This window comes from Cricetulus griseus, chromosome 3 (assembly GCF_003668045.3).
Source record: "Cricetulus griseus strain 17A/GY chromosome 3, alternate assembly CriGri-PICRH-1.0, whole genome shotgun sequence".
Taxonomy (NCBI): domain Eukaryota; kingdom Metazoa; phylum Chordata; class Mammalia; order Rodentia; family Cricetidae; genus Cricetulus; species Cricetulus griseus.
Window position 1 is genome coordinate 218,504,387 of NC_048596.1, and position 21,114 is coordinate 218,525,500.

At 40.4% G+C, this 21,114-nt stretch overlaps 1 protein-coding gene across 1 annotated transcript in view; it reads right to left on the minus strand.

The window, feature by feature from the left end:
- Positions 1–9,194, minus strand: part of Tmem236 (transmembrane protein 236) — a 43,058-nt gene extending 33,864 nt beyond the window's left edge. Inside the window, exon 1 of the mRNA XM_027405507.2 lies at positions 8,938–9,194. Coding sequence (XP_027261308.1) covers positions 8,938–9,194 — 257 coding nt within the window. The remainder of the gene's footprint in view (positions 1–8,937) is intronic.
- Positions 9,195–21,114: the final 11,920 nt, after the last annotated feature.

Genomic DNA, 21,114 nt, shown 5'->3' on the forward strand with positions numbered 1-21,114 from the left:
ACAATAAACAACAGCCAGGACAATAGGTTACCACCAGAGCCAAGGCACCCTACTACAGCAAGCCCTGAATATTCCAACACAGCTGAAACACAAGAAAAAGACATTAAAACCAACTTTACGAAGATGATGGGGATCCTTAAAGAAGAAATACATAAATTATGTAAAGAAAGCAAGGGAAGGATGAACAAAAAGTGAAGGAAATGAATAAATTCTTTAAGGAAAGTCAGGGAAAAAAACAAACAGTTGAAGGACACTAATAAAACTATTCAAGACCTGAAAATGGAAATAGACACTATAAAGAAAACACAAAATGGAGGAATTCTAGAAATGGAAATGTAAGTAAGTGAACAGGAACTACAGAGCTAAGCACCATCAACAGAATACAAGAGATGGAAAAGAGAATCTCAGGCACTGAAGATAGGATAGAAGAAATAGATTTATCAATCCAAGAAAATGGTAAATCTAAAAAATTCCTGACATGAAACATCTAGAAAATCTGGGATACTATGAAAAGACCAAACCTAAGAATAATAGGAATAGAAGAAGAATCGCAGCTCAAAGGCACAGAAAATGTTTTCAACAAAATCAAAGAAGAAAGTTTTCCTAACCTAAACAAGGAGATGCCTGTAAAGGTAAAAGAAGCATACATGTGGTGGTTTGGATAAGTATAGACCCCATAAATCCCATAGGAAATGGAACTATTAGGAGGTGTGGCCTTGTTGGAGTAGGTGTGGCCTTGTTGGAGGAATTGTGGCACTGTGCAGACAGGCTTTGAGATCTTATATATGCTCAAGCCATGCCCAGTATGGCAGTCTTTCCTTCTGCTGTCTGTAGATCAAGATGTAGAGCTCTCAGCTCCTCTAGCACCATGTCTGCCTGCACACCACCATGTCTTGCCATAATGATAATGGACTAAACCTCTGAAACTGTAAGGCACCCCAATGAAATGTTTCCTTTATAAGAGTTGCCATGGTCATGGTGTCTCTTCACAGGAATAAAAACCCTAAGACAAAACAGAACACCAAATAGACTGGACCAAAAAAGAAAGTCCCCTCACCATATAACAATCAAAACATTAACATACAGAACAAGGAAAGAGTATTAAAAGCTGTAAGGGAAAAAGACCAAATGACCTAAAGGCAGACCTATTAGAATTACATCCAACTTGTCAATGGAGACTCTGAAAGCCAGCAGGGTTTGGGAAGATGTCCTGCAGGCTGAAAGAGACATGAGATGCCAGCCCAGACTACTGTACCCAGCAAAACTTTCAATTATGATAGATGGAGAAAACAAGATATTCCATGATAAAATTAAATTGAGACAACATCTATCTACAAATTCAGCCCTGCAAAAAATACTAGAAAGAAAACTCCAACCCAAGGAGGCTAATTACACCCATGAAAACACCTACAAATCCCAAAGAAAGGAAATACACCACCACAACCACCATCACCACCAAAAACAACAAAATAATAGGAATTATCATTTGTCACTGAAATCTCTCTCTATCCAGGGGCTCATTTCCCCAGTTAAAAAGATACAGACTAACAGCATGAATATGAAAACAGGATTTATCCTTCTGCTGCATACAAGAAATACACCTAAACATCAAAGATAGACAATACCTCAGAATAAAGGGTTGGAAAAGATTTTCCAAGCAAATGAACCTAAGAAGTAAGCTGCAATCAATAAAATAAAAACAAAGAGAACAATACAAAGAATAAAAAAAACAAAGAGTTGATTCTTTGGGGAAACTAACAAGATAGACAATCTATCCCAGACTAACTAAAAAATGGAAAGAGAATCTCCAAATTAACAAAATAAGAAATGAAAAGAGAAACATTACAACAGACACTGAGGAAATCCAAAGAATCATTGGGTCACACTTTAAAAACCTGTAATCCACAAAATTGGAAAATCTAAAAGAATGGATAATTTTCTCCATAGATACCACTTATCAAATATAAGATAAACAATTCAAATTGACCCATAACCCTTAAGAAAATAAAAGCAGTCGTTAAAGATCTCCTAACCAAAAAGAGTAGGTGGGGAGGAAGGATTGTAGGAGCCAGATGGGTGGAGGACACCACAAGAACGTGGCCCAAAGAAGTCAATTAAGTAGGGCTCATAGGGCTCACAAAGACTGACGTGGAAGTCATGGAGTCTTCATGAGCCAATACTAGGTCCTCTGCATATATGTTATACTTGTTTTGAAGTGAGTCTTTTATAAGTCTCTACTTTGAAGTAAGTCTTCAAGAAGTTTCAACTGACTAGATCCTTAGTTCTAAAGCTGGTGGCATGACTACAAATTAAGTCAATGATATTGAATTGATGGTTTAAGTCAGTATTTACATCAAAAGGACATCAAGAAACAATATCCAGATATTAGAAATCCAGACAGCATCCCAAGGAGACTTTCAAAAACTGTACAAAGTCCAGGAACCATGGGTGAGAAGGACTAGTATTCTACAAACTGAAAAAAAAAAATCAGAATGTCCAGGATCATGTCTGAGGACAGTGGGGGTGACATGAATACCTTCATGTGTCTGAAAACCTTTGGGACAGATAGAGTGCGCTCCTAGACGTCATCTGGAGACACATCACAGAAATGGCAGCTTATATTTTTGATATGCTTAAGGAACATAGAGAGGGGGTATTGGAAGCAATGGGCAGATATCCTGGCCATGGCCAAGATCACTGATATACAAAGGGAAACAAAGTCTTGAAAGTAGATCAGGAGGGAAGCTGCATGGTGGCAGACTTTTTCTGGTAAATAAGGAAGACCATTCTGGTAATTAAAACCACAGAAAATACTAAGCTCCCATTTTAAAGGGGGAGAAAAAGAGATAGATGGTCTACCTATCTTGTAAGAAATAGTTTAGACACTAAGTTCTTGGATTTCTTCCAGCCACCAAGTTGATTTTTAAGGGACAAAGCTGGTGTTCAGAAACCTTTATTCAAGAGGAAGGCAGCCATGAGCCACAAAGTTATGATGTAGACAATGACTGACATATATGACAGCAATTTCAAAAGATGACAGTGGAGTCGAAAACTCCTCTCACTTGGTGAAGTCATAGCCAGCTCATAGACGTATCACAAGGATTTACTCAAGTATTTGTGGTGATATATACTATATGTATTGTGCTGCCAATCATAAAGTAGATCTCATACAATCCATGTACAGTATATAATACAAAATTTAATGATAAGCATGTTAGTGGTCTCTACGATTACCATTCTGAACTCTTACTCTTGTTTTATATTGTACTCCTACTTCTTAAACAAGCTGCCAGGGGTGGCAGGAGGAATTCAGAAGTGGAATTTATGGACAAGGATGGTTAAGGAGTACAGGGGTGCAGACTGATGGGAAGAATAACAATAGGATGGCAGAGTTAGCACCAATTAGCTGAGTATTTTAAATAAAAGAGAAAATGAATATCTTCAGTGTAGAGTTGAGGACATGTAAAGACATATAGAGATATATGCTAGTTACCCTAACCTGATCCCTATACATCATATATTGTATTGAAATGCCTCAGTGTGCCTCCAAAATGGGCATAATTACTATGTGACCATTACAAGAAAATACACTTAAATATTTCAATTCAAAAAGAAACCTCTTTATCTAGACATAGTGGTTCATAACTCTAATTCTAGCACTTTGGAGATGGATGTGGGAATATAGTGAATTCCAGGCCAATGTGGTCCATACAGAAAGACTCTGTCTCAAGAATTAAAAAAAAAAGAAAGAAAGAAAAGAAAAAAGAAAAACAAAAAAAATTGGGGTGTAGTTCAGTGATAGAGGACTAGCCAGCCTAGAATGCATTAGGCCTTGCCTTTGATCTTCAGGACTGCAAACAAATAAAAGATGTCCTCAGCAGTAGACAGTATGTGTATAAGACTCAGGCACTTATTTCTTGAAGTATCAAGAAACTATTTCTTGATGAGTGGTGGTGGCACACGCCTTTAATCCCAGCACTCAGGAGGCAGAAACAGGCTAATCTCTGAGTTCAGGGCCAGCCTGGTCTACAAAGTGAGTTCCAGGTCAGGCTCCAAAGCTGTTTCAAAAACAAAGCAACAAAAAAAGACTCATTTTTTAGAAGGTATTCCATCTTTAAACACATACGAATGCACTATCCTGTTAAAAGGACTGGAGAAGAATGAGAGACGAACAGAATTCCACAACCCCAGCCATAATTAGCAACATGTTCTTTATGTTCCTTAACAAGCTCAGGACAATGGCCTGACACTTAATCTGAATACATAAAACTGTGAGGAAACATACCAGAAAATTAAATCCATGGTGGGACTGGAAACGAAGGCCCAACAGGGGGAAAGGGAGCTGGTCCACAAGAGAAGAAATGATGAACTATGGAGACTTATTACACATGGTAGGGAGAGACCAAAAGGGTAGCTCTTGCTGGCTTATGGAATAGAGTAGGGTAAAGAAGGAAAGCCTACCTTCCAGAATGCTAATGTCACTGATTCTGGGTAGAGAGGAAAGGGACAGTCACATGGGAGCACTAGTAAAGTAAATAACTACAAGGCACCGATATATGGATCAAGATGTGGATGCAGCTCAGTTGGCATGCTGCCTCTCTAATGTGCAAAAAGTCCTGGGTTTGAACCCCAGCACTACACAAACCTGGGAGTGGGGGTGCATTCCTGTGATCTAAGCACTTAGGAGATACAGGTAGAAGATTTAAGAATTCAAAGTCATCATCAGCTACACAGCAAGTTTGAGGTGCTTCGGTGAAACATGAGGTCATACCTCAAAAACACCCATAATACTCATAAATAATAATAATAATAATAAAATAATAATAATAATAATAATAATAATAATAATAATAATGGTTACTGATAGCCTACTGAAAACAGTGGGCTGCATTCCCACTGTTAGCCAGTCTGCGATGCAGTACAGATGTCACAGGTGCTGTATGTCCTACTGGAGGACCCTGGAGACAGACATCCACGGGATATTCCTGCATCTCTTGTTTGTGGGATCTGTTCATTTTTGTGACTCACTTTCCACATTTATAAAAGGGAAGCTATGCTTCTTCAGTAAAAAATTTAGGGAGTTGACTGGACTGATGTAGATAACATGTTCAGAAGCATGCATGGCACATAGGAAGTGATTGACAAATATTTGTTCTTATTTTACTAGGATGACACCACCACTGTCATTTCTTCTGCCTGACACAAAGCAACAGCACAGTCTCAACAAACTGTTACTCAAAACATAGCCTTTCAAACTTTGAGATCCTGAAGATCCCTGATATATCATAATTGGAAAGAGTTGAATTATGAAAAAGAGTAGGAAGGATCCCTGAAACCCAGATATGGGTCCTGAGGCAATCTGGGAATTTCCACATATCCTACAGAGATGTCCTGTCCCCAGTGAACCTTCTAGTCCTCCAGGAAAGGCTCTCTCTTATGGATTGGGTTTTAACTCAAGTAGCATTTCTTTATTCCACCTAGCCTCTCCCTAATCCATATGAATGATAACAGGCAACAAAGAAAGGAACAATGATTCTAAAAGAATGAGGAAGTCTTTGGCACAAGTGAAAGTTCAGTCTCTACTGTTGACTTAGTGTATGTCTTCAGCTCTGCAACTCGCTTCCTCTTTATAAAAGATGTATAGCCACCTAGTCAATTTGCAGCACCGTCCAGTAGGTCACAGGGAAAGGGAACCTCAAAGCAGTTGTGTAAACACAAAAATTATTTTTGAGGTTATAATGGTATCACTCTATGGGTTCTCATGTTCAAATGACCAAAGAGATTCTACAAAACACTTCAAATTTTAGGAGTACCGCTGACATCATCTACTTTTCTTCAGTTTTATCATGGCGTCTTTCATAGATACTCTGTGGATTAAACAAGTTCACGGTTTAAATGGATATAGTCAGTTTGGCTAGAAGTTACTAACACTGATATCCATGTAGTGCTTTGATACACTTCATTAGCAATCTGAGATGCACAGTTTTATGCTGTTTTTTTTTTAAGACAAAACCCCCAAAATGGAAACTAGATGATCCCTGTTTGGCTCTTGATAAAACTGAAGTTCAGAGAATATAAATAACTCACATATGACAATGTCAAAACTGAGATTTGAGTCCATGCCTGCTCTTTCTTACCCCTGTTCTTTGGACAGAGTTCTATAGGGTTCATGTGGGCCTCTTGGAGAAGTTCTCAAATAGTCTCATCAATATCAAACCTATAAACTTAAAGATTTGTGAAACTATATGAACAACTATCTACCTAGTTACTCAACAATAAATAATAAATGAAAATAATAATGTTTGTGATCCCCACTATGTATCTTGTTTTTTTAAAGCTCTCTTCATATAGCAACTAAGGTTTAATACGCTGTACATGATTGTACTTGTATAAATGCAAAAACAATTTTGAGGTTATAATGGTATCACTACGCTGCCTCTCATATGTCCAAATGACAAACAAAATATCATTGGAAATCATGTTATGAGTACTACTGAAATGCACATCCTTGGGAAAAATATATTTTAATGCCATTAAAGTAGACCAAGGCTGACCTTCAAAGTCAAAAAGAAGAAAGAAAAAAAATCCTAAAGTAGAAGAACTTGCACAGAATCAGACAATTCTGGGATTAGAGATCCCGGACCCACCCCAAGGCAGCTGTATCTCCTAACAAAGTTATCACTTTAAGTTTCTATTGCTCCAGAGAGAACATAAGGACAGCAACAACACCTAGCTTCACTGAGTTGCCATAAAGTCTAAATTTAGCTTTGCTGAGTGTGTAAAATGCCTACAAGTTGTCTTCATGAGCTGTGTCTTCTCTTTAATGACACTAAATGGTAATGTTCATGAATGAGCTCATAAGGAAGTAGTTGCAGAGTGCACTGAAATTACAGATAAACTGGTATCTATGAAAAACCATTTACAGCACCTGTGGCCAGCCTCACCCATGAACAGAAATGAAAGTCAGGATGAGGATTCCCCAGAAGAACTCTCTGAAAGATGAAGTTGTGGCAAGAAACAAAGACCCTTTGATCCACAGACTACTTGGGATAGATGTGTACAATGAGGTTTGAGCAGACAGCAGAAGGGTGAGAGTACACCATGCATTGAAGACGAGCAACAAAAGGCTTCTCAATCTCAATTGCCCTGAAGGCCAAGACCTTGTTCATCAGAGATAGTGTTGAACAGTGGTTGGAGTATCAGGTATGCACTGAGACAGGCCAAAATCCAATGCCCAATCCTATTACTTACTAGACTGGCTTTGGGAAAGTTGCTAAGTTTTTTGAGTATCAGTTTCCTTTTGGAAATAGTAATGACACATCCATTAAAAACATCTACTTTTTGAGGTAAAATACTCGGATGAGGTGGTACAGAATTAAGAAATAAAAATCCATGTATAACACTCTCAACACTCAGATCTGTGAAAAAGCAATTATAGCTTAATACTCATATTGATAATAAATTATATGGGAAAATTGGCCACCTGAATAACATTAAGAGCATAAGGTGCTAGAGAAATGAGACAATGTCAAAACAAGCTATCAAAACCAAGAGTCTTGGGGAGGGGGTTGCTGAAGTGGACTATTGTCCTACTGCTTTACTCTCACTGTCATTTGGAATTGCTGTTATCTCCTCAAAACCCTTTTCTCATCCATCAGTCTTGGACTGTCAAAGGAATTCTGGGTGTATGGTCCATCTTTAAGACACCTTTGTGAACCTGAGGCTCAAGCCAGTGTTGCAAAGTCTCTGCCTCCCACTGACAAAAGCAGTGCCAGCCACAAAATGATTTAGTTCTGAGAAACCTTTCCCTTAGGGGACAGAAAATGCCCTGGCAAGGTTCAGGGAGCCACATTCAGTGTCAGAAGCTAAGGAACCCTTGGTAAATTCTGCTCATACTTCAGCTCTCTGTGTCAACACCCTTCCAAAGATTACTCTGCTACTGTATGTGTGGCTTTTATGTTTCTGCCCTAAATTATATTACAACACTTAGCTCTTCCTTTTTCAAATTCTCTATACATTGCTCACATGTAAATAAAGGACTGGTAACAAAGTAACAAAGAGAATTTAACTCATCAGAGAAATTAAAGAAATTCCAGGTAAGTGAGAACTAGATCTGAAGATCTAAAAGGGAAAATATAGTAGTAACAGGATTGTTCTCAGGCTCACCAGCCAAAACTGACAGAAAATGCCAAAGTAAGGTGATTTCATTGTTATGTTCACTTTTTTTCTCTTTAGAGTCGGGGTCTTGCTATGTAGCCCATGTTGACCTAGAACCCCTAGATCCTGATACCACAGCCTCTTGATTGATTGCTGGATGTGCAGGCATATGCCACTGAACCTGGCAACATCAAATCATTATCTAAGGTAATTCTGTATTAGCAAAGACATATTTTCTGCCTGTAAGGGTTAATAGGACTTACCACCACTTTAAGCATTCGTCTTCTTCTTTTTTTTAATCTTGGTAATCAAGTTGCCTAAAACTTCTCAGTTAATGAACGGCCAAATTGTGCCTTAGACCTACAAAGTGCAATGTAAACCCTTAGAAGGAAGTGCTACTTTCAGTTTGGCATGAAAGTGAAATTCTGCATGCCAATCTTCTGATCATGCTATGTGTATGGCAACTCTGGAGACTTTGTACAGTTCAGAGTACTGAGAAAGTGCTGGCAACATTCAAGCCAACATACCTTGTTAACATACGTAATTTGCTATTCAGAAAAATGATCATAGGAAATGTAGCAATAGCATAACATTAATATGTTTATATAGAAGATATAAAAGATATCATAACATCAATACATTTATAGACAGTGAGTGCAATGCCATCATTAATCTAATACACACTTGTGCTAAGTTCATATGCTTGGCACACATGTACACATCACATACATGAATTAAAAACATGGCAGGGACTCCCTGCTAATGAGCTTTTTTACTTACCATCCTATAATTTTTTTGTAAAGATGCCGTTTCTTGTATAAGACAACTTTTATCGGAACCCAGATCAAGAGACTCACTACAGCCACATAGGCAATGGAACAGGAAACAATGAGCCAATAGTGCGTTCTGTCAGATGAACTCTTTGTGCTCTGATAGGAAGTAGCAAACTGTTCCATTATCACCAGGGTAGGAATGGAGAAGGCAGCAAACTCCAGAAGCTCAAAAAACACCAGCTTAATTATTTTACCAGAAGCCATCCTGAGGAGCAGCAAGCAGCCAAGTATCTGGCACTCCCCTGTTGACTGTGAGCAGCATATGAACATACACTGGATCAAGTTCCTTGTACTCGAATCGCTAACCAGGGATTTTATTCTTTTATTGACCCTCATGGTTCAATGATCTTCTGAGTTAACAACCATAATCTCTTAAAGAAACAGAGCCACTGTGGAAGTGACCACTAAATGCATTTAAACATCTCCTATTAGAAGTCAGAAAAGCTCTCAAGCATGGAACAGTGGTTAAAACAGACATTTTTGTTTTTGTTTGTTTTTATTGTAATGTTTATGGGTAATTTTGGCACAAGTCATTTATATAATAGTTAACCCTTAGTAGGTATAACTATTAGAATACTGTAATTCTACAGTTGAAAAGAATAGATTTCATTTACTGGATTACATCTATACTTTTAGTTCCACTTTTATATATAAGTAAATTCATGCAGAGAGGTACTCAAACTCTTAACTCTTCATCTTCAAATCTACTCTTTGTAATACTTCAAAGTTCTGAGAAAGGGAGTTTGGATTCAGTTTATCAGCTTCCTAACCAGGATCCCTCCTGATATAATATTCATTCATTATTGCATGCTGATGAGTGTGCAACACAAATTTATACTGTTCTTCATTCACTGGTCAGGAAACTGTCATAGTATTATTAGAAACCTGTTATCAGGATTTCCACATTCAGAGCTCCGTATGTCTAAAAAAATCACATGAAATATGTAAAATGCATAACCATCCAAGAAGGACACTTCCCTTGTAAAACTTACTTGAGGCCCCACGATTATCATTTTGCTTGGTATTATGGTGTGACAATGACCAACAGAGCTGCCTGCTCTGAAAGTGTTCATAGTCCAATAGAAAGAACAAACCTATTTAGTAACAACAGAGAACAAAGACCAAAGGTATAAACTATATGATACAGTAAAGCTAAAGCATGGGACGACTTTCTCATGGGCCATGAGAAAGGGAAAGAAAGATAAAGGATGACTAAGATGAATGAGGGATGTTGGTGACACTTCAGATAGAAAAACTACAGAGGGAGCTGCAATGGTCAGCAAGAGCCAGCAGGGCATAGCAGGGACTAGGAGAAGGTGACATTAGACTACTCCACTGAGTTCCCCCACAAATAAATGTCCTATAAGTGTAGAGCAGTGACATGGAAAGAATTTATTACAAAAACATGTTTTCTTTTTACTGTCTCTGTCTCTGTCTCTGTCTGTCTGTCTGTCTGTCTGTCTGTCTGTCTGTCTGTCTTTGTCTCTCTCTCTCTCTCTCTCTCTCTCTCTCTCTCTCTCTCTCTATCTCTCTCGTGTGTGTGGGGGGGGTGTGCGGGTGTGTCAGGAACACAGGCTATCATAGGCCACCTGATGTGGGTTCTGGAAACTGAACTTGGGTTCTCTATAAAGCAGTATTCTTAACCACTGAGCCATCTCTCCAGCTGTGATTCTTGCTATCTGCCCACAGAGAACCCAATACCATGGAGTAATTGTTGACTATATTGATATCCACTGAATATTTAATGTAACCAGATGACTGCGATCCCTATGGGAAATGATACAAATGCATAGTAAAACCTGGAAATCCTTATAGAAGGTGCTGAACAGATCAGGAATGGGGAAAGTCTCCACTCTTCTCCAGCCACATCTAAACAAAGGGCACACTGGGTCACAGAACATCCTGCAATCTACCTAAGACCTGAAGTACCCTCAGCCCATCAGATTCTTTCCTTCAAGAAAGTGAACTATCTTTTGCTATGATAAAACACCAACAAAACCAATTTGTGGATAGGGGGTCTCTCATCTTACAGCTTCCATTTTATCAGTCAGGGAAGTCAGGTAAGGGACTCCAGGCAAGGAACATGGAGGAAGGAAGTGAAGCAGGGGCCATGGAGGTATGCTGCTTATTGGCTTGGCTCCAGGCTCACACTTGGCTATTCATTCTTATACTTTTCCAGACCACATACAGTGAGCCAGACCTTTACCTATCAATCATTAATCAAGAAAATGTCCCCAATGGACTTGTCTACCTGTGAGGAATAAAGGAAGCCTTGAGTGTGTGAACATGTTATTGACATGGTCATGGTCATGTCAAGGACCATAGCTTCAGATCCATGGGTAAATGCAAAGCCTTCCCCCCAGGGTGAGGATTAGAGGGATGATGGCTAAGCACATCTGGTCCATGTGTGGAATCTGATAGTATGTGCAGAGAATTTCCAGCATAGCTTTCTGCCCATGACCCACCCCCGATGTTTACAGCCTGAAGGTTTCTCCCCTAAAGAGACTGTTCCTACCATTATTCAGCTGTATTCAGCTTCCTGTGCAACTGTATATACTAAACTTACTGTGATTTCTCCTTCAGAGATCTCAGCCCACCTGATTCTAGCTCTTTTATGCCCTTGAGTCCATGTTTCTATCATTGTTTTGTTTTTTTGTGGCCCCAGTCAGGTCAATCCCTGAAAGCCATGCAATGACTCAGCCCCGAGAGGCAAATCTAATGAAAGCATTTTCAAAGCTGAGGTCCCCTCTTCCCACATGAACCAGTTTGTCTCACATTAAAAAAAGAAAAAAACTGTTGTTGTAGGTATGGCTTCGTTGGAGGAAATCTGTCACTGAAGGTGGGCTTTAGGTTTCAAATGCCCAAGCCAGGCCCAGTGACTCTCTTGCTCTTGCTGCTGCCTCCAATCTAGATGTAGAACTCTTGGTTCCCTCTCCAACATCATATCTGCCTGTACACCACAATGCTTCCAATCATGACAATAATGTTAGTCCTCTGAACTGTAAACAAGCCCCAATTAATGTCTTCCTTTATAGGAGTTGCTGTGGTCATGGTGTCTCCTCACAGCAATAGAAAACCTAACTAAGACAAATGAGTTATCTCAATTAGGCTAAACAAGTTGGTGTGCTGCACCATCCAAGGTGCCAGACTGAACACAAAGGAGAAAGCCAGCTGACCACAAGCAATCCTCTCCCTTTACTTCCTGATTGGGAACAGAATGTGGCAGCTGTCCCAAGCTCCTGCTGCCATGACTTCACCTCCTGGATGGACCATACCCTCAACTGTGAGCCAACAAAATAAACTCTTTCTCCCTTAAGTTGCTTTGGTCAATGTATTTCCTCACAGCAACAAAAATAATTTGCAAAGACAGTAAACTATGTGATGATTGAATAAATAAGCAGAAGCCAGATACAGAGGGAACAGAAGACTCAGCAGAAGGATGATGTTAATCCAGAGAGTGAAATGACTGGGATAGACTGATGAGTAAGCACACCAAGACACACCCACCCTAGCAATGGCTCGACTCTTCATATGAACCAATACAAAAGGGAGCCATTGTTCTTTGCATCTCTGTTCAAATACACATGCACGCGCGCGCGCACACACACACACACACACACACACACAAAGTTTACTATGAACATTAAGGAAAAGAAGTGAGGTTTAGGTACAAGGGATAAATAACATTCAGACATGTGCAAAAGCTGGTAATTCAGAAGACATGATCCTTCGGAAAAAATGTAGAAAGCAGTGGACCATTCGCAGAGCTGAGGACAGACCTCTACTACTCTACCTCTTGACTCAAAGCAAAATCTACTTATTACTGAAGCATTTTCTTTGCATAGGGGAATGAAGAGGCCTCCTCTCTGAAAACTCTCGTTAAGAGTGTTCACGCTCTACAGACAGAGCTGAAGAGGAGAAGGGAGAAGCAAGTTGAAGAGACTATGATTAACACCTTCAGTGACACAACTTCATTTTTTACTCTAAAATATTGTAGTGATAATCATATAAATTTAAAATTCAGAAAGAGACCCATCAGATTCATACTGCTGTGCCTAGGAAATGAGGGAGAGATGTGTACAAAGGAGTTTTTAAAATTATTTCATTAGTATTGCCAACATCTAAATATTTCATAAGCCTAAGAAATTAGATGATAAGTGTAGACTAAGAAAAATGTGTTTTAAAAAATGATTGCAATTGGGCTGGAGAGATGGCACAGCAGTTAAGAGCACTTGCTTGCTCTTGCAGGAACTCAGGTTTGATTCTCAGCACTCACATGATAACTCAGTTAACCCCAGTTTCAGGAGATCTGACACCCTCTTCTGGCCCCCAGGGACACACTGTGTGCATGCAGCCAAGCCCTCATTCACATAAAATAAAAAATAACTTGAAAATAATCACTGCAATTGAATAAAATTTTGCACTATATTTAAGTCCTTAATTTGCCAGTTTACTTCCCTCCTTTTTTCCTTGGGCAGAAGCCAGATAAACAAATTTCACTTCCACTTAACCTCCAAATGGAAGAACTAAATAGAAGCAAACAGCCACAAAACTAACATCAAGCAGGAGAAAGCCATGGAGAGCCATTTCCCAGGTAGAACTGAGTTGCTGTCTCCTCCTTTTGCAGACTAGTTGAGAAGCGTGGTCTCCATCCTTTGGTGCTCAATCTGGAGTACGTTCTCCTGTCTAACCTTTCTCTAGTCACTTTCTCCAAGTGACATTTCCTCCTTTGTGTCGAGTGCTTTTGGAAGCCCTCTGGGCTCTCAGTTCTATCTATCTATATCCTGGTTTGCAGACTGGATCTCCAGAGAGCGCATCCACTCCTTGAAAGCAGGAAACATCTGCCCTCATCTTTGTGTCATCATTTCTCAGCACAGAACAGACCCTTAGCACATATTCATGGAAGCAATGAATGAAGACAGAGAGGGAAGCACAGAGCAGCTGTAGAAGGCGCAGCCTTCACTCATGGCTAACTGTTCTTTTATTCCAAAGGAATAATGTTGTTCCCAACACTGCATTTCAGGAGAAATCAAGAGAGAGCCATCTGCCCCCTCATAATCTACTCATTCAGCACACATGCTCAGTTTATTTGCTTGGTCATACTTACACCTACTATGTCTCCTTCCTCCATCACATGGTTCTCTGGAGTCCTAAGTCAGAGAAGGAAGACAAAGTCTAGGGGGTTACACAACTCATTTCATAGCTGACATTGGGCAATAATTTTGGCATTTCCAGACAAAGGCACCACATTATCTTTCACAAATTTCCCAACCTATGTACCCTCAAAGCCATATTGCATGGCAGACCTGAGCTCTACCAAAGGCGACTGGGAGAGAACTACCTAGTGTTTGTATCATCCAAGGCATAACCTTTAGTGGTTTCAGCCTTCAGACATCTCATTGTCTCATTTGCCTGAATTATAATTAATAGACTGGCAGGCAGGGAGGACATCTAAGTGACAGAGCAACTAGCTTGCTTGGCAAAGGAAAAGAAAACCATTATGTGAACAATAAGTTGTGAGGAAGAAACAATGCCAAGGCCAGACTTGGAGACAAAGACAAAAGGGAGATGCAAGAGGGCTTCAAAACCAGCCATCCTCCCGTGGAGAGCTGTGTGCTCCAGTCCTGTTGCCTTCCCTCCTAAGTTCCCTGACGAATCTGTCATGCAACTGCACTTCAACAGCTAGAAAGTGTGCAAGCACCGTTTTCAAACACCCCAAATGCTGCACTGGAAAGAGTCCAACACTGAGTTGAGAGGCCTATGCCTCAGCCTGCCCTTGCCTGGGTGTCAGAACTTCCTGAGAGAAAACGCATTTGGTTTCTGAAGCTGGATCTAGGGTGGAGAGACTGACTCCTGTGGTTTGAATTCACTTCCATGTAGGAGTGTTGATTCAGTGCTTTTTATTTTAGTAAGCAGAAGATACCATTCCGTCCAGAGGAACACCTGTTGTCCACACTGCCAACTGTCATTTCCTTCCTGCAGGCAGGAAGTCAAAAACTGAAAGTCTCTTAAAAACTGTTAGCGAGAGCATTTGTAATCTCAAGGTTCATTCATTGTTTTCAGCAGGTCTGTGAAACAAAATGTTCAAACTGCCAAGAATGTTCTGGCATGTCTGAGGTTTGTTTCCTGTGCTCACGTGGTGTTGAAGTGCATAAAGTCAGGAGCTGGTGACAGTGACACTGCTCTTGGGATCAAGCTGGATCTGCACAGGGACTGAGGTAGAGGTGGGAACATGTTCCTGGGTCTGATTTACAGTTTCTAAAGCTTGCTGAGCCCATAAGCAGGTGTGACCAAATGAATCACTGGAAGTCATCTTAATAAGCTTATGACTCCATGTGCTCTCTGCCCTCCTCCGATGTTACGATCTCATAGTTTAACTCTACTAAATTTAAAATGTGCTCACCCATAACTTCAACTGTCCGGGTAATAAATAATTTAAGTTGTTGTGTAAGAACTGGAGCGATACCATATTCCCTTAGGAAGCCCTTTCAGAACTGACCCTTGCTGAAGTCAGCAAAATGCAAATAAGGCTCGTGCTTTTTAAATGGTCTCCTTTCACACTGCCCAGATCACAAAGGAGAAAACTAAAACAATGCCTTCCCATCCCACTCTATAACCCCACTCCACTGCAGAAAAAGGTAGCTATAGATCTTGAAGTACAACAGCAAAGAAAAAGAAAGAAATCACTCTCTACAATGATTCTCTTTTTTTCAGATATTTATTTTTATTTGAATTAGAAACAAGGTTGTTTTACATGTCGATCCCAGTTCCCTCTCCCTCCCTTCCTCCCCTCCCACCCCCCTCCCACCCCCAACTAAAACCCTACCTATAACATATCCTTTCTGCTCCCCAGGGAGGGTGAGGCCTTCCATAGGGTGTCATCAGAGTCTATGGTATCCTTTGGGATAGAGCTTAGGCCCACCCCCGTGTGTCTTGACTTAGGGAGTATCCCTCTATGTGGAATGGGCTCCCAAAGTCCACACCTATGCTAGGGCTAAGTACTGAACTACTACAGGAGGTCCTGTAGATTTTCAAGGTCTCCTCACTGAAACCCACGTTCATAGGGTCTGGATCAGTCCCATGCTGGTATTCCAGGTATCAGTCTGGGGACCAAGAGGTCCCCGTTGTTCAGGTCAGCTGTTTCTGTGGGTTTCACCAGCCTGGGCTGGACTACTATGCTCATTAGTCCTCCTTCTCTGCAACTGGATTGCAGTTCAGTTCAGTGATTAGTTGTGGGTGTCTGCTTCTACTTCCAACAGCTGCTGGATGAAGGCTCTAGGATGGCATATAAGACAGTCATCAATCTCATTATCAGGGGAGGGCATTTAAGGTAGCCTCTCCTCTGTTGCTTAGATTGTTAGCTGGTGTCATCTTTGTAGATCTCCAGACCTTCCCCTAGTGCCTGATTTCTCTGTAAACCTAAAATGTCTCCCTCTATTATGGTATCTCCTTTCTTGTTTTCTTTATTCTTCCCCCGACTCAACCTTTCTGCTCCCTCATGTCCTCCTCACCCCTCCTCATCTCCCCTTCTCATTCTCCTAGCTCCCTCCTCTTCCTCCTGTGATCCCAATTTGCTCAGGAGATCTTCTACAATGATTCTTAAGTTTTGCTTTTCAAGATAGAACAACGACCTGAGTTCGACTTTTAGGACTTCAGAGTAATAAATTTACACAATTGAAACTTATCTAAATGTGCATGTATCTCTAAACAATTAAGATGAATTCACTCCCAAACACAAAAGAGTGTTTGGGCCTAAATTTTCCACATTCCTACTTTTGAGGACTTAATTGATCCAATTTTTGTTTAAGTTAAAAGTCTTGAAAGCACTCAGTAGGATTGCCTACAGACTCAAAAGACAGGCAGTTAATTTGACCAACGAAGTTGAAACAACTTCCCAGAAGTTTGCCTATAAAGCAGTGCTCCTTAACACCACTGGGTGGCGCATGTTTGGTTTTGTTTAAGTCCGGTTTTAGAATTGATCTTCTGGAAATCAGCCTTCACAGGGCGGATCTCCTGGAGTCCAGTGGAAGAGAGGGAGAAAGGATCACATGAGCAATGGACTCTGGATTGACAGCTGGGGAGCCTGTCTAGGGACTGAACTAGGCCCATGTGGGTGGCAGTTGTGTGGCTTGGTCTTTCTGAGGGAACCCGGGAATGGGACCAGGATTTAACCCTGATGCATGAACTGGATTTTTGAAGCCTGTTCGCCATGGTGGGAAGCCTTGCTCAACTTTGACACAGTGGAGAAGGGCTTGGCCCTGCCTCAACTTGATACGCCAGGCTCTGTTGATTCCCCATGGGAGGCCTTACTCTCTTTGAGAAGTGGATAGGGGTGAGAGAGCGGGAGGGGGAAGAGGGGAGGTGGGGAACTTTGGTTGGTATGTAAAATGAATAAGAATTTTTTTTTTTAATGAAGGCTTTTGGAAATAGTCTAACTCAGGTTTTCAATACATGGTAAGCATGTATAAGGCCCTGAGTTTACACTTCAGCACTGGAAAAAAAAACTTAAAAATATATAATAAATAAAATTTAGTCTAAAGTTGTGAGTCTTGTAGAGATGAAATATAGTTTCATCTATGTAAATCTGGTCCATTGCTATCAATGGACATTGAACCAGGTAAATCAGAGCCACTCCCCAAAGCTCACTTCCTCTTCACTTTATTCAAACAAGCCCTCCACCTTCCTCACCCAGCCCCATTCTCTGCACTGAGTATTCTATCCCTCCCCCTTTCACTGCTGTCTTCAGCATCCTTCAACACTTGGGGATAAAGGCTTCAGACCCAAAAATTCTCTTCAATAGCTGTCCCCAAACATCCAAGGGAAGTCAGTCACCTCACCCTCTTTAACTGACGTCACCACAATGACACCTGCTTGCCTTCAGAGGGATGTCAACATCCCTCTGAAATTTCCTATCACTTTCTCTGCCTCATTTTTTCCTTTAAAACTTAACAATGGCATTATGCTGATTCTACTCATTTGTTACGTTAGTTGTCCTAACTAGAATATGTTTCTTGGAGGAAAGTGGTTTTTCTGTCTGTTTTTACCAGGTTTTGTCTCTGTTTTATAATCAAACCTATTTTGGTGCTGCTGCACACAGAAAGATCTCAGCAAGTCTTTGCTGAAGGAGTGGCTGCTTTCCCCCCCAAAACGGAGTGGAGTTCTCTCTATACTGTCTACTGACCGGCCATCCCTGCATTACCTCTTAGTGGAAGAAACAGGCATATCTGCAAGGAATCCCAAAAGGAGCTCAGTACTAAAGGGTGAGACCCTATCTCAAACAAACAAACAAACAAACAAACAAACAAACAATAAATAGTTCCCCAAATGAAAAGAAACCATTGTAGGTACTTGCTAAAGGGAATGTAGGTTAATGCAACAACTGTGTAAATCAGTGTTCAGGCCACTCAGAGCACTGAAACTATGGCTATCATCATGGCTGAGAGAAATAATCCTGGTTAGCATACTGCTAAGACACTTGTACACAACTGCTTACCATCACACTACTCACAACAGCCATATGAAATCAGACTAGGTACCCATCAGTAAGTGAACAGAAAAAACAGGGTATATACACACTCAATGAGGGTTTCCTCTGCCAGAAAGAAAAAGAGCTGGGTGACAGGATAACATCTGTAATCCATGCACTTGGGAGGCTGAGGCAAGAAGACTGCCATGAGCTGGAGGATTTATCATGTTTTTGTGAGACAGGGTTTTTGTGTAGCCTTGGCCATCCTGAAACTCACTATGTAGACCAAGCTGGCCTCGAACTCACAGATTACTGGGAATCAAGGTGTGCATTACCTTCACCTGGCCATACAATTATTTTTGTTGCTATTTCATAACTATGATTTTGCTACTATTATGAATTATGATTTACACATTTTTGGAGATCTCTATCTCCAAAGGGATAGAGATTTGCTAAAGGGGTCTAGACCCACAGCTTGAGAACCACTGACCTAAGTCCTGCTAGTCTCAATTCTTTTTTATTGTATTTGTATTACTAATTTCTAATCTTGTGTGGTGATTTAAAATCGGTTTTGAGGGACTGAACAAATCTGATTTCTTGTAGGAACCAGGCCTGCTGATGTTAAAGAATGTTTTGGCATGTTTTGAGGTGAGTACTTGTAAATAAGCACTGAGGTATAAGACAGATACTTGCTGGTTGCAAATGATGCTCTAAAACCTAGAAGCCACATCTTGGGGATGGAAAAGGATGTACCTTGACAGACTGCCAGCCTCCTTTTATCATTTCTTGTTCCTGGAAATTTCTAGTGACTATACCACATAAACTCCTGGTTATAATATTTACTTAAAAGATTCGATTAGCTATCTTGAGGAACATACACACTTATAGGAAACCACATAATAATCACATAATAATAATAATGTGAAGAGCTTACCTTCTGACTGTTGACCACTCTCACAAGTTATAAGATTGTATACTTTTGTCTAGCGCTACTTAGATTTTCTTCCCAAGGCATTTTCATTTTATCTAAGTGCTCTTTAGATGTGAAGACCCCCCCCCCAAAAAAAAATCCAAGAAAGAAAGAAGCAAGTAGATAATTTTCTTTTTGCTTAAAAAGTAGTTTTTACCCACATTGCAGCATGTCAAGACTACCAGTGTTCAGTAACATGACCCTTCTGATTCTGCAGAGACATAGATCTAAGTCACTATTCTTCTGATTGTGGGATAAATCTAGAATATTTTACATAGTAAGACCATCACAATTCTAAAAGCCAATGATTCTCAAATGCCACACAGTGAAACAGTGGATCAGAAATTAACTGACCTGTGAATGAAGTCTTGGTAATCCTCAGCTTAATGCCTACTTTACATTCTTTCCATTTAAATCTCAGCAGCACCACCTACTGATCATTTAAAAATCAGTATATTAAATAAATTCTAGCTGACCAGGTGGGGGTGAAGCACACCTACTAGCATTCAGGAAGCAGAGGCAGGTAGATCTCTTGAGTTCAAGGTCAGCCTGGTCTACAAGAGCTAGTTCCAGGAAAACTAGGGCTACACAGAGAAACCCTGTCTCAAAAAGCCAAAAAAAAAAAAAAAAAAAAAAAGAAGAAAAGAAAATATAAATAAATTCTAACTGCACATATTCACTGGAAAAGATGTACACCATGCTTTGGCTTTTCACAACATGGGCATGTTACTATACTTGCCAAAGAAAAAGTTTAAAATGTTAGCAGGTGTCAAGCTAAATTGCATTAAATACCATCAAAGCATGTCTCTAACACATTCCTTTATCTCCAGTTGCTTCCTTCCTCCTGGAATGCTTTGTCATTCTATGTGGCAGCTGGGCTCAGCCAATGAGAGGAGTGAGAGGTCAGAGTGCAGAAAGATGTGTTGGGGTGTTTATTTTCCTTATGTCTCTATCCTGCCTGCTGTGGCTGAGACAATTCTGTCCATCTGTCTCTCTTAAAATCCAGCTCCCCAGAAGCCCTATATACCTGCCATTATCAGCCAGCCTCTGTGTGGTAACAGTTGAGGGTGCCTCAGTGTCCTCTGTGTGCTTCCTCTACTTGTGTGTGTCTGCATGGTATACGGGTATGCTTGTTTTTTATTTATTTATTTAAATTAGAAACAAGCTTTATGTGGAATGGGCTCCCAAAGTCCTTTCATGTACTAGGGACAAATACTCATCCACTACCAGAGGCCCCATAGATTGTCCAGACCTCCTAACTGACACCCACTTTAACGGGGTCTGGATCGGTCCTATGCTGGTGTCCCAGCTATCAGTCTGGGGTCCATGAGCTCCCCCTTGTTCAGGTCAGCTGTTTCTGTGGGTTTCACCAGCCTGGTCTTGACTCATCTGCTCACCACTCCTTCCTTTCTGCAACTGGATTCCCTACAAAAGGTGCAGAGTTACTTTCTCAGCATGAAATAACAAAAAAGCAAACAAAGCCCACAAATCAGAATGTGAATCATATGATTCAATTTTGTAGTAGCGATACCAGAAAACATAAAGAACACACGCTACCCCAATGCTAGTTTATGTGATACAGTGACATAAAATTCCACCAAAACAACAAATGGCCTATATTAATTTTTCAATTATAAATTCAAGTTAAGTCCATTAGTCTATATTAATTTTTCTAAACTCTCTAAATT